Consider the following 20304-nt stretch of genomic DNA (forward strand, 5'->3'; position numbering starts at 1 on the left):
AGTGGGGTGCACAGTGCTCTGCGGGTTTGGGGTGTCCCCCTCGGTGAGGGACCTGTGGGGGCTGCCCTGATGGAGGGAGAGGAGTGACCCCAGTGCTGGGATGTCCCCAGACGTGGAGGTGCCCCGCAGGGCCCTGCAGCCCCAGCCCTAGGATGGGGGGGGCTCTGGTGCAGCTCCCCAGAGCTGCCAGAAAGGCAGTGGGGGGGCCCCAGTGCCAGTGGGGCAGGAGCTTGGAAACACCAGCATCATTTCCCTCTTCTCCACTGGGGAAATCACTCCAATTTGGCTAAAATACCAACATTTTGGCTCTGTTTCAGCCACTGCTTCCAGGGATCTTCTTCCCTGGCCCACACCTGGGGCTGGTGCCCCTCGATGCCCCTCGATGCCCACGGGCACCCCAGGGGCTGGGCTGGGCGAGTGCCACGTGCCAGCTCGGCACGGCTGCAGACAAAGCCCCCTCTCCCTCCCGGCTCCCTCCATGGTCTCAGGGGAAGCCGCAGCACCCCGTGCTGCTTCCAGCCCCAGGAGCCCAAGCACCCCCCCCAGCGAAGGGCTGCTCCATGCGGCTAATGCCCCAAACCCCCCCAGGACCCAGGGGCTCCATGGCCCATGCTGTTGTCACCATCCCAAGCAGGCAAGAATGAGCACGGCTGAGAGCACCCAGGGGCTTCGTGTGGCTCCCAGAAACATCACACACACACAGCAGAGGGTTTCTCTGTTTAATCCGACATCCCTGCACCCGTGAGGCCGGTGCTGCCCTGGGCGAGGGGGGCTGCTGAGGCTGCCTGACCCCGGCACCGCTGCGGCTCCACCACGGCTGGCACCTGCTGCAGGCGGCCCGAGGGCGCAGCAAACCTGTCCCCTCCAGGGAGCAAAATCGCCCGGCACCGGAGCAGGAAAAGCCTCTTTCTGTAGGGGATCGCTGCCAGCACCTGCTACGGCAGCACCACGATCTTCTTCTCCAGCACCTGCGGGGGGAAGAGGCCGCCCCGCACCGCCTGGCCCAGCTCCTCCAGCGCCAGCTGGGCGTGCAGCACGGCCGCGCCGTCGGGCTCGGCCGCCACCACGTGCTTCAGCAGGCGGTACAGGTCCCGCAGCACGTCCCGCAGCACCTGGGGAGAGCAGAGGGCAGAGCCACGGTCAGCACCCGCCGGAGCCCCGCCGGCACCCAGCACAGGCCCCGAGCAGCGCACGGCGTGCCCCGGCAGGCGCGGCTGTGCCCCTTCCACCTGGGCAGCGCCAGGACGCGGCACCACCACCATCGCCGCCCTGACTCACCGCCCTCCCCTCCCGTGACTCAGTTTCCCCACACATTCATGGCACTGCCGGCTCTCCCCAGGCCCCTGAACCCGCAGGGATGGGGGAGACGGACGCGAGCTGGGCGGCCCTGGCAGCAGCCGGGGTGGGCGCAGTGCACGAGGACAGCTACGGATGCCGACCAGCGGCACGGCCCTACTCACGCGTGCACTGCTGCAGCATCGAGCCCTGCGAGGGGGCAGCATCCCCAGCCCCTCTGCAGGATGAGGCCCGTGACCAGCCCCAGCTACCCGCCCATGGACCGCGGCACCCCTGCCTGCAGAGGGGCACCCTGGAGCTGCCCGCTGGGGATTCCCGCGGGGAACCGGCTGCTTCCTTCCTAGGAACTGAGTCCCAACACACTGCTGGGAAGTGGGAAGGGAGGCGACGGCCTTGGCAAACCTGGTCCTTCCCAAGCCACATAATCGATCATCGGGGCCCTCAGGGCGACTCCCACGGCTTCCCAGAACCTGGCGCTGCCCCACGGCACAGCCCAGCAGGGAACTGCCCCAGGGGATGCACCACCACGTCCCCCCTGCCCCAGGAAGGAGGGCCCTTCAGTGCGGGGCCACAAGCTGTGGGTCGGGCACAGGGCACGCGGAGAGCAGCCCTGAGCTCCTGCGGGCAGCGCCTGGCAGAGGCTCCACAGCCCCTGGGCTCAGCAGGACCAACGGATATGGGCTCAGGCTGGGCCACGAGCAGAAGGTGCTCCACGTGGTTTGGGGAAGACAAAGTAATTCACAGCTGCAATGCAAAAACGTCACCGTGCCACACGCCTGACGTCCCCTGACGTTCCCTGAAACGGGTGCTGTGGCTGGAGGGGCCGGGCAGAGCCCCCGTGGTGGCCCCGTGGTGGCCGAGCGCTGGCAGCACCCCTGGGTGCCAGCCCCTGGGTGCCAGCCGCCCTGCTGAGCTGTCCCCGGGCTCAGCCCCGCGCTGCAGGCCCCGTGAGGAGGGCGCAGCTCGCCCGCCTGCAGCAGCGGGTGCCAGGAGGAAGAGGTGCCAACCGCCCGTGGCTTCGGGGGCAGATTCCTGCAAGTGCTGAGGAAGGAGCCAGGCCCTTCCCAGAGCCGGGTGCTCTGAAGAGCAGAGCCCTGAGGAGGACGAGAGCTCGAGAGGAGTGCAGGGAGCTGGAGCGAGCTCAGAGGTGGATGCGGATCCGCGGCTCGGCCCCCAGCCTCGTGCTCCCCGTGGCACAGGAGCTGGGGCTCCCTGCGGAAAGGAGCCCTGCCACTTCTAGGAAGCCATGAGGTGAGGATGGCCTGTCCCGTGCTGCTGTTCCGAGCCAGGGAAACAAAACCTCTGCAGCTCTGCGGTGCCGCTGCTGCCCCGGGGAGATGCCAGCGCCCCGGCAGAGGGTCGGCGTCGCCCCAGCGCCGGGCAGGACGCAGGGCTGAGCGCTGCAGGAGCCAGCCCTCCTGCCCGGGCTGAGGGACGAAATGGGAAGCAGAGAGTAAGAGAGCCGTGGGGACTGGGAGTGCTTTCAGGAGGAAACACAACCAGGTTGTCTGTTTTTGGGGCGTGGCGGCGGAGAAACGGAGGAGAAGCTTCGACTTGGGGGAGCAAAGAGCCATGGAGGGGAACGCCGGCAGTGACACCGGCAGTGACACCGGCAGTGACACCGGCAGTGACACCGGCAGCCTTCCCTGAAGCCTCCACAAAGAAACAAAGAGCAGGCGTGCACGGAGCACAAAGCACACACGGGGAGAGCTCCCGCACGGCTGCTCCTGCTGCGGTGCCCTCACAAGCACCCGTCTGCGTGCGTCCCCAGGGTGGGACCCTGCGAGGGGTCACCCCCAGGCAGTGCACGAGGCCGGGTGGCCGCGGGGCTGGCTCGGGCAGAGGGCAAGAGCCACAGCCCCAGGCAGAGGGGCTGCTCTGCTCGTGGCCGGGGCCAGGACGTGCTGCGTGCCTGCGTTCGCAGAGGAACGTATCAGGGACCAGGCTGTCCCCAAAAGGCCGCATGCTGGGTCCGAGCTGCAGGGAGGGTGAGAACGGAGGGAAAGGGAGGAAAAGGGCAGCTCTGGCTTAAAGAAATAGGAGAGAGGGAAACTGAAACGATTGCAGCAAGGAGCTGGCAGGGCTGTCACCACGCCAGGCTCTCCAAGCTGCTGCCTGCATCGGTGCTGTGAGAATGACTCCGTCCCTGCTGCACCCAGCCCAGCCCTCTCCCGGCCGTTCCCACCGGGAGCAGGGCACACAGCACCCGCCTGCTCCAGAATCAGCAGTAATTTAGGCAGAGGAAGCCTGCAGCTGCTCAGGTAATTATAGCTCAGTTAATTTTCTCCTAACTCCCTGCAGCTGCCACACATGCCGGAGCCACAACGCCAGCTCGGGGTGACTGCAGCCGTCACCACGCGGGGACATGTCGAGAGCACTCGCCGCTACAGGCAGCCTGGCCCTGCAGGGGGGCAGCCCCCTGGATCAGCAGGACTTCTCGGGGAGCTGCCTGCAGGTGGAATTTCAGCCCGTGCACCCCCAGACCCCAGCTGGTCCCTGCTGCCCTCCTCATCACCAGAGGCAACACAAACAAGGGGCCGGGACCTGCCACCCCTGGGCAGGGGACAACCCCTGGAGCACCGTGCTCCAGGCCGGGGTCTCCCCTCCCCGGGGGGCAGAGGGGCCGTGCCGTGGGGCAGCGGGGGGTGACCCACCTCGGTAGCCTTCTCGCTGAGCCCCCGCAGCAGCAGCACCACCACGTGCACGGCGGCTCGGCGCACCTCCGCCTCGGGGTCCGTCTTGGCGATGGCCGTCACACAGGAGGTCACCTGGGGGGACAGCACGGGGAGGACATCAGCACGGCCGGTGCCACCACCCACGGCCAGCCCTTAGGCAAGGGCTCAGAGTCCCCATCAGGGGACGCAGGGTGACCTGGCAGGGATGGCGTGGGTTTCTGGCACTTGGCTACGTGCAGGGAGGCCCCACTCGGCGCAGAGGCAGCCACAGCCTCATGTGGCCTGAGGCCGGGGGATGGAAAACCCTCCTGGCACCTCCGTCCTTCAGAAACGCCGCTCTGCACCCGCTGCCGGACTCTCGCCGTGCTGCCCTGGTCTCCCTGGGGCTGGAGCAGCAGAGCCCAGCAGCCGCTCACCCAGAGCTGGGGCAATTTGCCTGGGAAAACCCAGCCATCGGGGCTGGGACGGGCTCTGCCCAGGGCACCACCACGGCCAGCAGCTGCAGCGCAGAGCGGTGCTGAGCAGCGCTCAGGAAAGGATTTCATCATCAGTAATTACGCACAAAGGCTTTCCCTAAGCCAGGAAGGGGATGTGTCCCTGTGCCCTTCTCCTGCCAGCTCCGGAGCTGCAGCCACGCTGCGTCCCCGTGCTGCCTCGCGAGCCCTGCGTCCTTCTGCAACACTGCAGAGCGCCCAGACAGGGGGTGGACTTCTGCAGCAAAAATCGTGACTGCTGCAAGTCCTGCAGAGCCAGCGGTGGCAGTGATGCCGGGTGAAGCAGCTGATGCTGGCGCTGCTCTGCCTGTCGGGCTGTGACCCTGAGCACGGCAGCTGGGAAGCGAGCAGGGCGAGGGGACAGCGGCTGCACCGCGAGCACGAGCAGGTACAGGAGGCAGCGCTGGCCCCGCCGCAAAGCTCGCCTTCAGCAGGGGCACCGAGCCCAGCTGAGGCTGCAGCGTGCTCCTGGTGTCACGCAGTGTCCTTAAAAGCCCACACAGGAACGCTGCTGCCACTGGGCCATGCCTCCTTCAAGCACCAGTGCTCGCGGGGCACCGAGCACCTCCCTGCCAGGGGCTGAGCGCTGTGCAGACGTCTTTGAGAGCTTCAAAAAAAGCAGAGTTGAAGGAACCTAATTAAACACCCAGTGACAGCAGGAAGAATTAGCAGAGCTAGCGCGTTCCCGAAATAGCTGCATGTGTGGTGCATTGGCATCTCATCAAATGCTGTCATTACCCCATTGATGCGTGAGCAGCAGCGAGAGGGAACCCAGGGAGAAAAGCCGGAGTGCCGCGCCGATGCTGCTGCCTTGCCTCCAGCCCAGCACCCTGCCAGCTGCCCGCACCAGCACGGCGCTGAGGGTTTGCTGCTCGCAGCTCCCCAAGCGTGCAAGCCCTTGAGCAGCCGCTGGGCACGGTGCTCGCCAGCTGTGCGGATGCAGATCGGCCCCGTTCGAGCCCGGGCTGCAGCTCCCACGGGCTCTGCTCCCGCGCCCAATGCCGCGCTCCTCGCCCTGCTGCAACATCCGCAGCCCGACCAGGGCGCCGGGTCGCAGGCTGGGTGCTGGACACCCGCACAGCCAGGGCAGAAACATGCCCAAAGCCTGGCCGCCCCTCGCAGGAGCGCAGCTGGGGCACCTCCGCGCATCCCCACCCCTGGCACCCACCCGGGCGAGGGCTGAGCACCGCTGCCGTGGCGCTCACGTGGGCGCCGAGTGCTCCCCGTCCGTAGTAGCGTGAAGGATAATGAGGTTTCATTACGGGGGAGGAGGTGCCTTTGGCAGGTACAAAATCTGTCTTGAGGCCTTCTGCTGTAGGGAAATGAGGATGGGCGGAGCAGATCCCGCTGCGCTTCCTTGGGGCTGTCTATCACTTCCCATCACAGGAGACATTTTTAGCTCTTTATAAAGCTCTCAGCCCTGAAAATCAGCGCTAGAATTTCCCAGGCGTTTGCTTCAGACGGAATGACTTTTTTACACCCTAATATCTGCAAGTATCATTCACGTCCTCTCCCAGAGTAAGCTGTGAAAGAAACCGTGCTGCTGTGCCCCCAGCAGCGACCCTGCCGGCAGCTGACGAAGCAGCCTCGTCAACCAGAGCCAGCCCTGCTATGGCACAGCTGGGGGCTCCCCCAGGGGCTTTGGGGGCTTTGGTGCCATGCCAAGCGCCCGTCCCCACCGCCTGCCCCCAGAGGACCCGGGCCCAGGCCCCTGGGTGGCACAGCCCGGGACTTCGTGCCCAGCTGGAGCATCTCCGTCCCCACGGCCCCCAGCCCCAGGCAGTGGCAGGAGGGGAGGTGACGGCGGCTGTCGGGGGGGTTCGGTACCTCCTGGACGACGGAGCCCAGCTGGAAGCCGAGCCTCTGGCACAGCTCCCCCAGGTTGGAGAGGCTGCTGGCGCGCAGCACGCTGTCCGGGTCCCGGGAGCCCCGCAGGAAGGCGTGGATCAGGGGCTCTCGGTACTTGACCACCATGTCCCCTGCAAGAGAGAGCACAGCGGTCACGGCAATGCCAGGCAGAGAGCACAGCACGGCTGGCTGGGAGGAGACCCCGCAGGCTTCCAGCACAGCCACGAGACAGAAGCTCGGGCCCCCTCTGCGTCCTGCAGAACAGCCGGGTGCAACCTCTGGAGCACAATGCAGCCAGATCCCTCCCGGTGTCCCCCTGCGCTGCTGGGGACAAGGCACCCGGGCATCCCCGCTCTGCCGAGAGGGAAGGATGCGTGTCACGCATCCCCGAGCAAAGATCTTTGTCTGGGGCCGCTTGGCGCATCACGTATTCCCTCAGTCTTCTGTTGGGCCTTTCAGATAGGTGACGTGCTACAAATAAACAATCCGAAGTGCGAAGGCCCAAATTCTCACATCATTCAGCGCCCAGAACCCACAGCCAATTAGCGCAGGCAGGCACCGGGGATGTGTGAGCCAGCTAATTAGAGGTGCGTGTGCGCAGGCAGTGACCTGCATGCACAATTACCCCGCGCACAAGGACACCCGGGTCCTGCACGACCGAAACGCCAGCCAGCAGCGCTCCCGATGCGGAGGCACCCTCCTGCAGAAGCAGATCCCGTACAGCACGGGCTGCCGGACAAAGGTTAACCTGGGGAGGTGTTCGTGCGGGGTGAGCAGGGGAAAAAAAGCTCCAGGGATCTCACGGATCGCACTTGCAGCAAGTGAGACAAACGCCCCAGTGGAGAAGGGAGAACGGCCGCCTCGGCACTTGGAGCAGATTTAATGGGTTTGCAGCAAAAGTCCATAGGAACGATGCAAATTCCTCATGGACCCTGCGAGGGGGGAGAGCTTTGCCTTTCCCCAGCCGCAGTGGGGCTGGGGCTGCGGCGTGGTGTGGGGCACCCACACACGGGCCCCCGCTGTGTCGGGTTTCAGAGCCCCGTGCGCTCCTGTCCTCGTCCCGGCGCTGAGCAGATCCCAACTTGTCCTCAGCTCTCTCCTGCCAGGTGCCAGAAACAAAAATGCTTCCTCATGGGGCTGACAAGGACCCCGCTGGCGGCAGGGGACCGTGCACAGCACCCACGGCTCCTGCAGGGCTCCGGGAGGTGCGTCCTCGGCTCTGCTGCAGGAGGAGGGCAGCAGGGCAGGGATCGTTTCCCCATCGCTGCCTTCCCCGGCCCTGCCCGCAGCCAGGGGCTCAGGCCGGGAGTGGCGGCGCTGGAGGCACGTGCTGCTCAGGCAGCACCCAGCCCCACCGGGCTCCGAGGTGCCCCCACTGTGCAGAACGTGGTGAGGGGCCCAGGTGGCAGACGGCGCCCAGGGAGCATCCGCTGCCACGGCTCCAGCACCCTGCCCAGCACCACTGAGCACCGCACCCAGCGGCATTGCAGTCAGTGCTCTCTCACCTCCCGTACGCAAGGGAACGCTGCTAACAGCCCCGAGTCGTGCAGTTCTCCCGACGGCCCCGCTCCCTGGAGCAACCGCTGGCGCACAGGCACGGCTCCAGCAGGCTGGAGGCAGGCAGGGGAGGGAGGCGCGGCGGCCCCCGGGTGCAAGGCAGCAGCAGGAGAGCTCTGAATCACAAGGGTGCTGCTGTACGGAGCAAAGCGTTTCTGGAAGCACCAGATAAGCCCTTTGTCTGGAATACCGAAGCTTTGCAACAAAAACACCTCGGTGCAGTGTGTTCTATAAATACGCAGGCGCGCCAGGACACGCCGCAGTCGCTGCCCGCAGCAGAGGCTCCGCAGCGGGGAGGAGAGCCCCCCGCAGGGGCCGTGCCCACCCTCCTGCTGCCAGCACCCCCCAGCAGCACTACGGGAGCCCCACCACGTCCCGTGCCCGTGCTTGGGCCCGACGGGAGGCTGCTCGGGGCTGGCCCAGCACCGCTGAGCCCTGGCACGAAGCTGGACCAAAGGGCACGGGGCTGCGTTTGGGATGGGCACGGCAGCGGCGCTCAGCGCCAGGGCTCAGCCCTGCCACGTGCAAACCCCGACCGTGCCCCTCGCCCGTCCCTCCCCTCGGGGCCCCACTCGTGGGCGACGCAGCCCTCCGCCCGCTCCTCCTCGCACCTCCGCTCAGCACCTGAAATCCTGGCGGGGAGCCTGCCCGGCCATCCCCGTACCTGCAAGCACAGCTCCCGCCCGCCTGGGAGGCGAGAGGAGGTGTCGTTAAAGGATAAAGCGCCTTTGAAGGAGCCAAACTACCGAGGAGCTGAATAAAACACTGACACACTGCAGCGCAATTATGTTATTATCTTTAAAGGAAGGGCCCTTTGCCAATTGCTGCTCATGCCTAGAGCCAAGAGACTTTTCCCGCAGCGAGGAGGGAGGACGGGGGAGCTGCTGCCAGGAGCGCAGCAGTGCAGGAGCTGCGGTGGTCCTGGGGCAGGGCTCAGAGCAGGGCCGTCACCCGGGGGTCTGCGGGGACCCTGGAGGTGGCAGTGCAGTGGTGACCCCGCTCTGCAGCCGTGTGGCAGGCGGGGAGCCGCCACGCGGCGAGGTGTGATTGCTGACAAATGCCCAGCACCTCAGAGGGTGCAGCATGTGAACCCCTCATCCCTGTCCCCGTCCCAGGGGCCAAGATGTGACCGAGGCAGCACCAACCCTACGGGATGCAGCACAAGCAGCTGCCCCTGCAGCCACAGGACCCGGGCAGCCCAAGCGGCCACGCTGCAGGGACCGTGGGGCAGGCCCACGATGCTGAACTGCAGCTGCTGCGGTGCGGGGAGCACTCACGGGGAGTGCTGGAGCCTTGGCCAAGAGCTCCTATAAGCAGCCCAGCGCTGCCACGTCACTCCTCTGCACGCAGGAGACGTGCACAGATGCTTCCCCATCTGGAACAGCTGCTGCCTTAACACCGAGTTAAGCTCAACGTGCCTCGAGTGCAGCCAGAGCCAGGACGCATGGAGCCGGTCGCTGTCGCCCAGCCAGGCAGCACAGCACCACGTGCCCCGCTCCCGTTCCACCTCCGTGTCCCCAGGCCCACGCCGGCCCCGCACAAGGCAGCGATTCCCCAGACGGGAGGATTTCTCTTCCCTTTTTATGTGAAGCAGGACTGCGGGGCATACAGTCACCGTCCTGCCTGAACAAGCCGTGCTGCTGCTGTCCCAAGCAGCCGGGCTGTGCTGGGCGACGCAGCGCGCTGCGTCCCGTGAGGATGGGGACCGAGGGCGATGCCCGAGCTGCCACCCCGGGGGAGCTGAGCCGGGGGCGGCTCAGGGTGCAGCACACAGTGCTTTGTTGTGCTCCCTGTGTCTGCTGTGCCCGGGGAGAGAGGAACCTTTTGCACAGCACGACTGTTACAAACAATAGACTGTGGTTACCTGCGCGAAGGCTGGGCAGGTCGCGCCTTGCCACGGGGTTTCCGGGAAAGAGGGTGGCACAGAGCTGCCGCTGGGCTGGCGCTGGTGGGAACAATGCGAGGGCCAGGTGCCAAGCTGGGGGGCCTGGCTGCGGGACCAGGGCTCGTTATGCTCCTCTCAAGCCCGAGCGAGATCAGACACTGAATAGAGGGTGCATAGGCCAGGAGGACCGACTGCCGCGCGCTGCCCGCTCCCCTTGGAGGGCCCAGCTCAGCCCCTTGGGATGGGGCTGCCGGCAGCCCCACGGCACCGGGGAGAGCGGCTTCCTCCTTCCCTTGGTGCCCTGGAAACACCAAACGCCTGCTCTCGTCAGCCTTGCCTCTACCAGGAGGAGCACGAGGCGTTTTAGGACATGTCCCAACAGCAGCTGCCGGAAAGGCCTCGTACAGCTTTCATCCCTCAGCCCTGCATGTCCAGGCGCTTCCCGGCGTCCTCTGAACCCAGCGAGGGCTGCCGAGGGTGAGGGGGGGCCCGGCTGCGGGATCCGCGCCCCCGCTCCTGCCCCTGGGCTTCAGCTGGGAAGCTGCCGGGTGGCGGGGCAGGATCCCCGCTCCCATGGGGCCAGTCCCCCCACGCAGGGCGAAGCCTGGAAGGCCCCGGGAACCGGCTCCCGTCTGCCCCGCAGGCGGGCGGATGGGGTTTTCCAGGGAATCTAGGGCCCTTGTGCAACACACTCGAGCCCCAGGCTTGGTTTTCCCGGCAGCGTTTTCCGGCTCACCTCTTTGCCCCGGCACCGCTCGCATCCCTGCGCCGCAGGGGTCCCCTCAGCCTCACCCTGCCCACGGGGGGCTTGGCCCCATCTGCTCACACCCCCATGATCCCGAGTGGGCACGGCAGGAACCCGTGGCCCGACAAAGCCTGGGATTTCGCTGGCCTTTATCTCCAAAATGCCCCAACGCGACCCCGTGCCCAGGCGCCTTTCCACCTCCAGCACACAAAAAGCCCCGGGGTTTTTGTCTCCAGGGGTGGCAGAGCACAGCAGAGCAGCTGCCCACAGCGCCCTGCACGGGCCTCGCAGTAACCCCAAGGGAGCAGAGAGTGGCTGCGGACTCACCCAGCGCCCGGGTCACGCGCATCAGCACCTCGCCCAGCTTCATCCTGCTCACAGCAGCCGGCGTGTCCTCGGTGTCCTGCACGGGGCGCCCGTAGCGGGCCAGCAGGGTGGGCAGGGCCTGCTCTGGGTACTCGCTGGACAGCAGGGCAACGCCTGGAGGTAAGAGGGGAAAGAAAACACGGGTGAGGATCGGACACGAGGATGGCACATACATGGACAGCGCTCTGCATCACCTCCCTAACCGAGGAGACGGGAAATGTTGGTGTTTTGCATCGTGACCCAACTCCGGCAGCAGCTTTGGGTCAGACACGGGCTCAAGGGTCTCACCTACGCTCAGCGAGGGCTGTGCTGGACCGGGCAGCACCCACTGGGCCCCGCGTTACAGCGAGCAGCGGCACGCACTGACAGCAGCTCCCAGCTCCACAGCCCGGCCAGCACCAGAGCTCCTCACTGGGTGAGAGGGAGAGGGGGAAACTCTGGGATTGCACTCTCAGAAAGGCAAGGACCCAAAATCCGTTACAGGTGACACGGCGATGGCCAGGAAGGGGGGTTAAGCGTTCCAGCAGAGGCAGGAAGCCAAGTGGTGTCCGTGCCATTAGAGCCGGTGTGACAGCCAGCTCACTGGGGACACCGCTCCCCGAAGGGCTGGCGGGAGCCACGCTAGGGCTGCTCGATCCCCCGGGTGTCAAAACCAAACTGACAGGGCCATGGGGGGGAACTGGCACGCACTGACCCCAGCTGCCCCCTCCGGCTCCCTGACGCGCTTCTGGAAAGGCTGAGGACATCAGGGCACGGGGGTTCGCTTGTCTTGAGGGTGTAGTTGGGGAAATTACCCCCAAATTCTCCCATTGTTCGCTCAATACTGCCGAGTTTCAGGCGGCAAGTACACCCAGGCTGGAAATTAATTCTGCACAAACGAGTGTCGCTCCCCGCCTGCTCAGTCAAACACATCACGTAGCCCCTCCGCGCAACGCCAAACCGCCAAGGTACCTAGCGTGGTCTGGGGTTGGATGCCAATCTGAGAGATAAATTATTTAACAGTTGGCAGCAGGTGTCCACTAATTACTGGTGGTTAATATTCATTGACCTGGTGTATACATAACGAGCCAGACGTCGCACGCTGGGAGACGCCACCAAGGCGAGCACCGGCCGGGTGCAGCCCCCGGGCAGCTCGCTGGCTCCAGCAGAGCGTGGGTGCTGCTTCTGGAGGCCGGCGGGGTCCCCGCTCGCACCTCCCGGGCAGGGCTCCGCCAGCGCCAGGGCTCCCAGACCTGGGCGCGTTTCTGGCTGGGGCACCGGGGTGGCAAAAGGCAGCCGCTCTCCAGGGAAATGCAAGTGGCAGAGCGCTGCCCTGGCTGTGCCAAGCGCTGAGTCAGTGCAAGGGCTGCGAGAGGATGGATCCAGCTCTCCCCTGCCCTCCAGGAGCCTTCACCTCCAACCCAGTTCCCCAGTTATCGCTCAGCACCCGGTGCGGGTTACCATCCACAAGCCCGGGCGCATCCACAGGGGCAGCGACCTCTCCCCTGGCATCACCCCGCACGCTCCCGGCGCTGCGGCTCCCATCTGCGCCGCTGCGGTGGCCACGTCGCAACAGCGGCACGAGGTGCTGGAGGGGAGCCCTGCCTGGCGGAGCTGGAGCCCCCCGGAGCAGCCTCTCCTGCTGCCCTCGGGCTCCACGTGTGGCACAGCATGGCACGGCACGGCTCGGCACGGCACGGCTCGGCACGGCACGGCTCGGCACGGCAGCCCGAGCAGCGCACACGGGTGACTCACCACCACAGGGAACTGCGTCAGGGTTAATCACAACTGTAGCAGGGCTGCGAAACACGGAGGCAGCTGCATGCTGTATATTAATCACTCGGGGAATATTTAAGCGTGCGTTTCTATTTCACCTGCAGGGCAAGGACAAACCCGTCCCACTCAAGACCGTACAGGCAGAGAGGGAAGCATATTGATAAGCTTATTTTCCAGCTGGGTATGAGTTACCTGCTCAAGTGCTGCGCACAGGGCAGACACCGGGGACAGTGCTTCCTCGCCATCTCCCCAGCTCCCTAAAACCACCAAGCCCCCGTGCACTGCCTGGCCACCAGCTCTGCGGGCCTCCAGGGGAACCCCAGTCCCCCCGAACGGCTTCCTCTCCCGTTTGGCAGCCCTAAAATAATCGCTTGCTCTGCAGGGGTCTCCCAAGGGCTCCAGTTACACGTTGGGCTGCTGAACACCTTCCCTCGGAATTAACTCTGCTTTCTTGCATGCCCACAGGAGACAGCGATAGGCACGAGCAGTCCGTTGTGCAAGACGCCTGAGCCATGCCTGGATTTAGAGGCACCTGCATGCAAATCACCGCAGCCAGCCCGGTGCCACACGCACCGGGAAGGGGACGAGCTGAACATGCTGGAGCAGGCGAAGTCCCACACATTTCCTGGGAAGCGGGCAAGCGGCAGCACTGGGAGCCCCAGCAGCAGGGGCGAACAGCCCCCCCCGGGGGGGCAGAGCCCCTTCCCAATCCCCACCCACCCAGTTTCACCAAAGTCACTGCTGGGAACCGACCAGTGAGCTAAAACGTCTTTAAAGATCTTTGGGTTGTTACCGTTGCAGCCCGGCTGTGGGGTAAATGAAGCTGGTTTTTGCTCCACTTTCCCACAGGACCACGCACGGGGCTGTGCGGGAGCAGGGTTAAGGGGCTGGCTCGTACCACAGCCCTCCCCCGGCTGTGCTCATGCAGCCCCCGGGAGATCGGGGCTGGGGCACGGACCGGTGCAGGGACGGTGACCAGCTCCCGGGTGTCACTGGCTGGGGGACGCCCCAAGCTGTGAACCCGTGCAGGGCACCTTCGCCTCCGCACTGGGGATGCACACTTGTGGTCTGTGCGCATTAGCATTAAATCGGGCAGTAAATTAACTAATTACCCATTGAGTAAGCACAAGGAGAGCTTCAGCTTGACGAGGCCCAGGAGACAACGCTCACCACCCTGAGGAACGAGGAGCACAACCCAGGCACTGGCTCAAGGCACAACCTGAGCTGCCCGAGCTCCAGCTGTCCCACTCCAGGGACGCTCCAGCCCTGCTCTAAGGCCGTGGGGAATGCACCGTACGGGGGTGGCACTCCCCGAGCCCCCACACAGACCGTGAGCTGCGTGGCAGGCCAGTTAACAAGCAGGCACATCGCTGCTGGCAGCGGGGCTCGGGGGCACGGTGCTCAGCGGGGCACAGCGGCACAGCACCCTGCAGGGCCCGGGACCACGCAGCCGTCGGGTCAGGCGCTGCTCACCTTGAATGGCAGAAAGGTACACAAAGGAGTCCTCGTGCTGCACGTTTTCTAGGAAAACCTGTAAGGATCAAGAGAGGGGTTCGTTACCAGCAGCCTCTGAGGACGTGAGAGGGGCACTGCCAGCCGTCCTGCCCCGTGGGTTTCATCCCCAGCTCCACGCTGTTGTCACAGGGACGGTGACAGCGCAGGGTCCTGTACCTGGAGGATTTTTTCTTGCATCTGCAGTGCCTCCGGGTCCCTCTGCGATATCAGGCTGGAAAGAGCTCGCACAGCAGCTGCCCGGACAGGGACCTGGGGGTCGTAGGCTGATAACAGCAGCTCCTGGAGCTGAGCTGGGGCCGGGCTCTCGGTGCTTGGGGTTGCAGCAGGACCCACGGCACCGGGCTCTTCGTGCACGCTCTGCTCTTCACCCTCCTTGGGAGCCGAGGGGCGGCTGCAGCCACGGCCACGCTGCGTCGGTGCCCCACCAGCCCCGGGACTTTGGCAGGGGGCTGTGACAGGGGGGCCTTCGGGGCTCCCCCCTCCTGTCCTGCTCGGCCCAAGCTTTTTCCCCAGCAAGGTCTCAGCAGCGGTGCCAACCGTCTGGGCAGAGAAGGCGCCGTGAGTGCAGATGGCGATGCGCAGGTCCGCGGCCAGCTCCTGGATGACGGGGTCGGGGTGGGTGCGGGACACCTCCTCCAGCAAGGGCAGCAGGCGCTTCAGGACGGCGAAGTCGCTCGACTTCAGCTGCGGGGAGGAGAGGAGCAGCGCTGGCGTGATCGCGGCGAGAGGCTTCCTCTGGCACGGGGCCGCTCCCTCGTGCCAGAAGCAGGAGAAATACTCTGGGATTAGAGCTGTTGTGAGGCAGGGGAACTGTATGGCACCGATGGCCAAAACAGCACAAGCCCCTGCGGGGCAGGGGGAGCACAGCGCGGGCAGGAGCAGGACTGCAGGAACGCCGAGGGCTGCCCCAGTGGTACCAGCTGCGGCAGGGCACCCTCCTGCCGAGCACCCCAGTCAGGTCAGCAGAGCATCGCATCTCGGGGCACAAAACGAGGTAAGGGCCCGTCTGTGGTGCTCTGCCCTGGCTCAACATGCTTGCCAAGTGAAACGCCAGGTTAGCAGCCAACGTATCAATTGCAGCGCTGCCCCTGTCTGCTCCTACCTCAATAGGCTCATTGTGAAGAGCTCCAACAACGGGGAGACCTCATTTGGGAAATAAAAGGCTTTGTGCACTACAAAGGAACACGGGAGCTTTCTGGGTTGAGGACAGGCAGTGTGTCAGGGGAGAAGGTGGGAAAGGAGCAGACCAGGGCAGGCAGCCAGGGCTGCAGGAACTCCCAAGGGCACCTCCTCGTGCCCCGGCGCAGAGCCTCTGGCCTCGAGCACCCCAAACACCATGACTCTGGAGCCAAAAGCACCTCACAAAGACAGGTGCATGGCCCTGATGCTAATCCCTATATTGAACCCAGTGCCGAGGTGTGGCAGGAGCAGGTGGGGATGGCAGCGGCACGGAGCTCGCTGCCCTGCCGGATCCCACGGGATCCCCGACGGAAGCACCTCGCAGGGCAGCTGCACCCCGCGGCGGGGGCAGTTCCTGCCCTAACCTGGGTTTAGGATTTAATTGCTAGGTCCCAGGAGCAAAGTCTGGGCAGCTAAGGCCTGAAAAGCAGCGCTTTCCCAGAGATTTCAGGGGAGCATTTGGATGATTATGTAAAACCCACTTGGCCATTCAAAACCAAGCAGCTTTGCAGCCTCTCCTGCTGCTTCCCGCACCAGCTGCCCCGGGCAGCCTTTTTCACTCGATCTGCGGGCCCGGTTCAGTTGCTTCCATTACCAAGGCGAGGGAGCAGGGGCTCGCCTGGGAGGGGGGCCGTTAACGCTGCTCTGCGCCCACCACGGCAGGGGCTGGGCTGCCAGGACCGGGACCAGGACCCAAAGCTGCTCCAGGTCCCAGGCTGTGCGTTTCTGCGCAGGGCCAGCAGAGCACGGGGTGCTGGGGCACTGCAGTGGTGGGCCCAGAGCCCGGCCGTGCCCAGCAGCCCCAGCCCCGGGCACAGCCCCTCCAGCCCCACGCTGAGCACCCAATTCAGCCCCAGGCCTGCGCGTGAAAAGACACCGCCGAGGGCAAGCCCCAGCAATGCCCCAGCTGGCACCTGATGGGGGAGCTTTGCACCTCCTCTTCCTGCACATCAACTGCCACAATATGGTCATGAATTACATGAGAACTGGTCATTAATTACACGAGAACTGGCAGTTTCTGCTGTTTTAATTGAAGGACACTGCTTGTTATCTCCTCATTTGTGAATACACCACACTTTTCTTTCCCTCTTTTTTTAACTAAATGTCTCTCTTCCCAGTGCTAGGAATTCGGTACATAAGACACAATAAATTATCTTTTTCCATTAATGGCTGAATTTTCCTTTGGGCATGAAGCTACGGTGATGTAACCAGAAGTGATTTCACAGCACTAGGACACATTGTCACTCTCCAATGGCATTTAGCTGACACTGTGCAACTGAGCGAGCACTGCTGTTACAGAGGACCTTCAAGAATGGCACAGCCTCCGTGGAGAGGTTCAGCACGCTTTGGAGGTAGGATGAATGTATGGGGTGCAGGAGGTGGTATGTAAAGAGACTGCTGCTCCGTCACTGCCTTCTCGGAAGCAGATTTTGGATTACGAATGAATTAGCCAACACTCTGTGAGCTAGCAGAGCTTTTCTCTGCTGCCTTCTGCACCGAAGCACTTCTGCCCGAGGCAGCACCGTCTCCGTGAGCTGGTGGCACACGAAGATTTCAGGACGTGGTGCAGGACATGGAGCCCGCCCAGCCCGGTGACAGCCTCCAGATCCCACAGCCAGCCCAGCAGCCGCGGGGCGCACAAAGAGGTTTCCACCTCGCCGCCTCCTCCTCCTCGCTGGGAGGGTGCAGCCTTCTGTGCCTGGCTGCTTTGTTATTGGGAACACATGGCATTGTCAAGAGAGCTTGATTAAAGGGACAAAGCAAACAGGAGGAAGTGGCTTGTGAATGCCAGCGGGAACCAGAGCAGCACACGCGTGTGCAGGCAGGCCGGCGCTTCCCAAAGAGATAACTGGGACCAGAGAGCGCGGCGGCGGAGCCCGGCCCTCGCGTCAAGCGGGCTCTGGCGAGCGCCCCGCGGGGAAGGCACCCTTGGCCGTGCTCCCAGGAACAATACAATAAGTGTACACCAACACACTGCGGCTGGGCGGCACACCCAGCCCCGGGAGCACCCGGCCCCCCTGCGGGGACAGCACCACCTCCCCCAGCCCCACAATGAAGCCCCCCAGCCCCGAGGCTCGCCCGCTGCCCGCTCACCTGCACGGCTCCGCCGAGCGCGGCGGCCACCAGCCCCATGGCCATGCTCAGCGTCTGCGCCTCCACCGCCGCGCCGCGGCCCCGCGCCAGGCTGACGCACGCCCGCTGGAGCGTGGCGGCCACGAACTCCTCCACCTGCCAGCGGATGGGAGAGCGGTTAGGAAGGAAGGAAGGAGATGCCCTGAGCGGCCCACCGAGAGCTGCTGTGGATCCCTTGGCCGTCGCAAGGACTGTCCCTGCAGCAGGGCCACGGCAATGCCAGCCCTGCTGGGGAGCCCTGGGGAGCTGGGGGGCAGCTGGGACCCCGGTGAAGCCCAGCTGTGAATGCACTGAGGGTGCAGGACAACGTGGTGGTGGAGGTGATGCCCCCATCCCCGGGGCATTAGCAAGGAGAGGCTGATGTTCCTGGCAGCAAACCCCGCACCTTGCTGTCCAAAGCAGCAGAGGTACCGGGGAGCTGAGCTGCAGGGGGGGGCAGTGGCCAAGCCAGGAGCTCCCCTTCTCTCCCCGTGCAGCCCTCCCACCTGAGGGAGAAAAGCAGTGTTTGTGAGACACAATACCTAAAATCCAAAGCTAACATCTGCTCCCCGAGCCACAGCAGACAGAGCTGAACCAGGAAGGTGCTGACAGCCCGGCCCCTACCGCAGGGCTGTACGAGCTCACGTGTTCCCCCGGCACCTCCGCCGCAGCCCTGGGACAAGCTGGTCGGGAAAGCAAGGTCACAGCACAGGCCAGCATGAGGAGATGTTGGGAAGCAAATGGGCTCAGAGGGAGCAAAGGGGGTGGTGGCAACCAGGGGGAAACACGAAGAGTCCCTGCAAGATTGTGCTAGGGAAAGGTTTGGGCTTGAAAAATGACATTAGACAATAGCAGCAGAAGATGAAGGCCGGGCAGCTCTGGGAAACCATCGGCTCCGCCGACTGCCGTCATGGACCAAAGTCACCAACAGCACCAGGCACAGCAGCAAGACATGGAGCTGAGCAGGGATTACCACAGCTCAGATAATCCTCATCCTAACAAAATAACGCCTGCCTGCACCCCTCTGCGAGCCCCCCAGGCCAGCACAACGTCCTGACGCCCGCAGGCACCAAGAGCATTTGGGCATTTCTCAGCCAAACCCCTTTGCTGACGAGCTCTGCAGGACTCCCAGCAATTACCCCAATTTGCCAGCTCAGAGGGCTCCCCGAGTGCAGGAAGACAAAGCCAGGGATCAGACACCACGTGCTCCACGGGCAGCCGACACTCGACACAGGCCATTCGCTGCGTGTGCGTGTACCACGGTTTGTCATTTCCTCAGAATTTTTCTTCCAAGCCAGTAACGATCCCGCCTGGCTGGCTTTGGCCTGCTTGACACTTGGCACCAAGATCTTTGATCCCACAGGCTTCCTGTGTTTCTAATGGAGCTTGAAATTAATACTTCTTTCCCTCCACTCCTTTGTCTGCTCACTGCACTGGCGAGCACTGCTCTGGGCCAGCTCACTGAGTGTGGCAGGAGCCGGGCACTCATTCACGGTGGGAAAGCAATGAATAGCGGTCATTGCCACTTAACATGCTTGTTGCAAAATAAGAGGAACCCTTTGGAATAGTTCCTCTTTTGGAAAACAAAGCGACAGGGCAACAAGGTCCTATTGCACCAGCTCCCCACGCTTCCAGCCTCCTGCCATCACTTAAGGCACCGCAGGCAAGCGAGCAGACTGCTGCCAGCCTCATTAAATGCCCCCCGACTGCAGCAGAGAGCAGGGAGACTGGCTCCGAGGGGCTGCTGAAAGGGTGCAGGTACTTCCTGGACTAGTAAGATCAGAAAAAAAAAAAAAAGTGATGTTAAACAGCAAGAATGCAGAGTACAAACAAGCGTCAGAGCAGCTCCTCTCAGTGACACGCAAGCTGAATGGGTTGAAATTACACTTGATGTAAAAGCAGAAACATCACAACAACCGGTAGATACCGAAAATTAAAGAAACACTAACATCTACAAGGAATAAAAAGCTTGAAAGATAAAACTCTGAGTGGTGTTTCTGTCTCACTCAACTCAGCAGGTACTCACTCAACTCAGTGTACTACAACACCAAGGAAATCAGGTGAATCTCATAAAACTCAAATGTGAGCAGGAAAATGTAGATAAAATATATCGTGCAACTGAGGAGGCCCACAGCTGCTGCTGCTCCTTGGCTCGGGCTTCACACAGACAGCTCCTGCTTGTTCCACCCCTGTTATACACATACAAGCTGCAGAGTAGCTGCAGCAAGAACAACCCCCCTGGAGGAACTGTGTGCTGCAGAAAATGCTTAAAAACACAGCTATGCAGATGCTTGTTTAAACCTGAGGGATCGCTCCTTGAAATATGACCCCTGGTGTTTACTTGTAGGCTGAAGTATAATGGCTTTTTTGTCTGCCTTTTTTTTTCTTTGTGTGTGTTTCTTTTTACACCAGACACGCTAGACCCAAAAATTCAGCAAAATCCTTCCCCATTTCCCACTCCTGACTTTTTGACCTGGGCAGCAGAGCCAGACCCACCGGTGACAATTGGTGTCACTGCAGAGCACAGGACAAGAGATGCCACTGTCCCAAAGTGAAAAATAAGAAAACCTGTGCAAGAAGTGACCTGCTTTGCTTCAGCAAGTCACAGGTAACCAGCATAACCAGGTCACTGAGTTAAAAAGAAGAGGATGGGGAAGTTAAACATGCAAAGCAGCTGGTGAACACAGCACTGCCCTCAGTGTGCAACGAAGACGGCCAGGGGCAGGACAGGAATTCCCTTCAGTGCTGCTGCAGCGTGTGCTCAGGGGGCCCAGAGGCAGCACATTTTAACAATCCTGCTTGGTACCAGGTTCAACAAGCCCTTGAAATTACAGTGTTTAATAAATTTTGCAGATGCACATTCGTGAAGACATCTAT

General features: G+C 63.2%; 1 protein-coding gene across 1 annotated transcript in view; it reads right to left on the reverse strand.

The window, feature by feature from the left end:
* Nucleotides 1–705: 705 nt before the first annotated feature.
* TANGO6 (transport and golgi organization 6 homolog) overlaps nt 706–20304 on the reverse strand; it is a 31488-nt gene continuing 11889 nt past the window's right edge. Inside the window, 7 exon segments of the mRNA XM_048050507.2 lie at nt 706–1112; nt 3951–4064; nt 6293–6444; nt 10828–10980; nt 14095–14152; nt 14293–14820; nt 17410–17544. Coding sequence (XP_047906464.2) covers nt 936–1112; nt 3951–4064; nt 6293–6444; nt 10828–10980; nt 14095–14152; nt 14293–14820; nt 17410–17544 — 1317 coding nt within the window. The 3' untranslated portion in view covers nt 706–935.

This window comes from Anser cygnoides, chromosome 12, assembly GCF_040182565.1.
Source record: "Anser cygnoides isolate HZ-2024a breed goose chromosome 12, Taihu_goose_T2T_genome, whole genome shotgun sequence".
In the NCBI taxonomy this organism is placed as follows: Eukaryota; Metazoa; Chordata; class Aves; order Anseriformes; family Anatidae; genus Anser; species Anser cygnoides.